Raw genomic sequence first — 3,354 nt, forward strand, 5'->3', positions numbered from 1 at the left:
CCCCCCCGCCAGCTCCGGGTACCCCCGGCCCACTCGGCCACCGCCAGGGCAGCTGCTTCCTGAGAAAGGTTTGGTTTATTTTTATTATTTATTATTACTATCATTATTATTATTATTCGCTTTGTCTGGAGTGATGACGGGATGTCGCACGCGCACGCACACACGCTCGCACACGCACGCCAGCCAGCACCGGGCAGCGGGGGCGCAGCGGGAGGGGCCGCACGCTGGGGGGGTCTCTAAGCACTACAACCACACGGCACAGAAAATCCACCACTGTCCACGACGGTTCTCCCTGACAAACACACCCGGCGAGACTCGAGGAGGGGGACAGGGGTGAGGACGGGGACAAAGCGGATGATGTTGTGCTTGCGGCCAGGGCAGGAGACCCCGGCACTGGCTCCAGTTCTGGCAGCGACCCAGAACCTGCTCCTGAGGAAATATTTCGCCTGACAGTCTGTGGAGGGATCACCCTGGCTCGAGGGTGATGCACAGCACGTAGGGGACCACTGGGACCCGTGTTCCCCTAGGAACGGAAGCTGAGCCCTGAGCTGCAGGGTCAGCAAAGCACACGTGTGATGCGAGACCCTCAGTGTGGCCTCAGGCCTTGCTGGTACCTGGGGGCTTTGGCTTCCCCGTGGACAGGGATGGAGGGCAGGTGACTGTCAGCCTCAGAGCCCTCCCTGAGAAGCCCTGGCCACAGCACGGGGTGGCTGTGCACCCCAAGAAGGCACCGAGGTGCTGGGTGAGATCCGTGTGTGTTAGAGAGCTCTGGGGCCGCCGGACCCCACGGGAACCGCAAACCCGGCTCACACATGGGAGGCGGCTTCAGATGCTCCTGGAGCGGGGCTGCCCAGGGGGTGGGAAGGCAAAGTCCCCCCGAGGCGGCGGTGAGGGGGGAGCAGGCTGCCAGAATCACGGCTGTCCCGGCGCTTATTTGGCTTTTCCACCTTTGGGAGCGGGACTGGATCCGGTGGGGGACGGCCGGGGAGGGAGGGGAGCAGAGAAGAGGACGCGCTCTATCCAGGGAACACGTGTCCGATGCGTGATGCCCGCCTGGCTCCGCAGGCTGGCACCCGCACGGGGGTACCGAAACACCGTGGCTAATGCCAACACACACGCACAGCTACCGCTACACACCGACACATCTACACTGCTGATGGTTGACCATCGCGGGGGGCCTCGAGGGGTCCCCAGGGACTGGGCTGGGGGACATCAAGCATCCCTGCAAAGGGCCCAGGGACACACCTCTCCCTGCGCTGCAGTGCCCATCCCCACGGCTGAGCCAGAGCCACCAGCAGCTCCAGCAGCAGTGCCAGGCACCTCCTCCGAGGCACCCTCAGGGATGCCAGCACATGGGAGGGGGGATGTCCTTGCCCTGGTCACGGCTCGGTCCAGCCTGACAGCAAGGGGCAGGCACGGGGTAGCCTGTGACCGGGGGAACCGGCAGTGCCAAAACAGGGAGGCAGAGCCCCAAGCAGCGGGTGCTCTGCTGCTGCCAGCACCCCACTGGCAGGGAAGGATGCGAGGGGCCCCCACAAATCCAGAGTCCCTGGGGAATCGGGGTCATGGGGGACTGCAGGGGTTGCTTCAAGCAGCGGTTGCCGCCGAGCCCAGTCCAGCTCTCGCAGAAGCTGCCAGCCCAAGCCACGACCACGTCCCCGGGGATGTGTGGGGTCCCCACCCAGCACAGCTGTACCAGAGCGCAGCCCCTGCCCCCCCAAGCACAGCCTGCGGCAGCTGCCGAGCCAGCACTGCAGCCACGTGCTCCCGGCAGTGGGAGGAGGCGGCTGTCGCAGGAAGGAGCCATTAGGAAAAGCAAAGAAAATCCCAGCTGGAGGAGCCGCTGCAGCAGCATCTTCCCTGCCAGCATCTCCCTGCTTTTGGCGTGGCCGGCAGCGGAGCCCAGCGCGGTGCTGTGTGGAGGAGCCCTGCGCAGGAGCATCACCCACACCCCACACGCCCACCAGCACTGGCTGCAGCTGCTCTTGGACCAGTTTGGGTGGTTGCTTAAGGCAGATTTCCAACAGCTGCCCTTCGCTGCCACCCTGCCCCTCCATGCTGCTCCATGCCATCCCGGCAGCACCAGGTGTCACGGCTGGGCACAGTGACACCCGGCTGGGCACAGTGACACCCGGCTCTGCCGGCCAAGGTCAGCCAGCCCACAGCAGGTCCTGCACGGGCACAGGCTCCACGGTTAAAATGAGGGCTGGCTGCTTACTGAAGGGCTGGTCCCCACACGATTTTGGGGTGACTCCGGACAGGGGCTCCCTCGGTGGCACAGCTTTCCCTGCACAACTGCCTGGCGAGAGAAACAACACAGCCTCCCGCGCCCACGTGCTCGTCACGTGTGTGCAACTTCACTCTTCCCAAAGCGAGTGGCGGGCAGCACACGCCACGGGGAACGAGTCGCTGCTGTGGGACACTGCACCCCCAAACCAGGGACCCCTCACGAAACAGGGAGTTGGGAAGGGACAGTTTGGCATGGCTCCGCCCCCCCACCCCCCCACTGCAAAGAGGAAGAGGAGAAAATTGAAGCCATGCGTTCAATGCAGTCAAAAACCAAACGGAATCAGCCATTCTCCGAGGGATGGGGAAGGTGGGGCGGGCACCGAGAGCTGGGGTGGCATGGATGCTCCTGCGTCCTGGAGAGCGGGAGGGCACACGGTGCTGGCACAGATGGGAGCGGCCGGGAGCAGCCATGGCTGTCAGCGCCGGGGCCGTGGGGGAAAGCGGCCGGGTGTGACAATGAAAACCCGATGAGATGCATTTCACGGGCAAGTAACCGCAGCGGGCGGCCATGCGTCCTGCGGGCACGAGGCGAGAGCCGGACAGACAGACGGATGGAGAATGGGTGTGTGCCAGGGGGTGGGGGGAGCAGGGGCTCTGCCTTCCAGCAGCTTCAAGGCAAAATACCTGATTCCTGCATGTAAACAGCTGGTTTCGGTTTGTTTGTTTGTTTGTTTTTTCCTGGGTTGTTTTTTGATATGACCTGATTGTGGGTGAAAATAAAAATGAGTGTTACCTGCAGAGCGTGGGACTCAGTAGGTAAAGACCAAGTCTGAGATGCTGGACATGAGCCAGTCCCCTGCTATCATCTCCGTCACCTCGGGCGTGCAATAGTCCGGGAACTCGAAGTGCGAGGAGCCTCCCCGCGGGTAGAGGTCGTGGTCCTTGTCGAAGACGGACCAGTCCAGGGCACCACAGGTGGCACTGGCAGGCGCCCGCCCGGGCATGATCCCCAGCAGCTCCTCCTCCAGCTCCTCGTCAGAGGAGCTGAAGGAAGAGGGAGGGGACCCAGCCGACATGGGAGAGGGGGACCGGCTCTCTGGGGACCTCACTGGCTCCCGGCCGGGT

General features: G+C 63.7%; 1 protein-coding gene across 1 annotated transcript in view; it reads right to left on the reverse strand.

The window, feature by feature from the left end:
- Positions 1-2,504: 2,504 nt before the first annotated feature.
- The window catches only part of SOX12 (SRY-box transcription factor 12), a gene marked incomplete at its 5' end in the record, with an annotated part of 1,361 nt that continues 511 nt past the window's right edge, over positions 2,505-3,354 (reverse strand). Inside the window, 2 exon segments of the mRNA XM_031058057.1 lie at positions 2,505-3,345; positions 3,347-3,354. The exon segment at positions 3,347-3,354 is cut by the window's right edge and continues 315 nt beyond it. Of these exon segments, the coding sequence (XP_030913917.1) occupies positions 3,039-3,345; positions 3,347-3,354 (315 nt within the window).

Source organism: Geospiza fortis, unplaced genomic scaffold (genome assembly GCF_000277835.1).
Source record: "Geospiza fortis unplaced genomic scaffold, GeoFor_1.0 scaffold188, whole genome shotgun sequence".
In the NCBI taxonomy this organism is placed as follows: Eukaryota; Metazoa; Chordata; class Aves; order Passeriformes; family Thraupidae; genus Geospiza; species Geospiza fortis.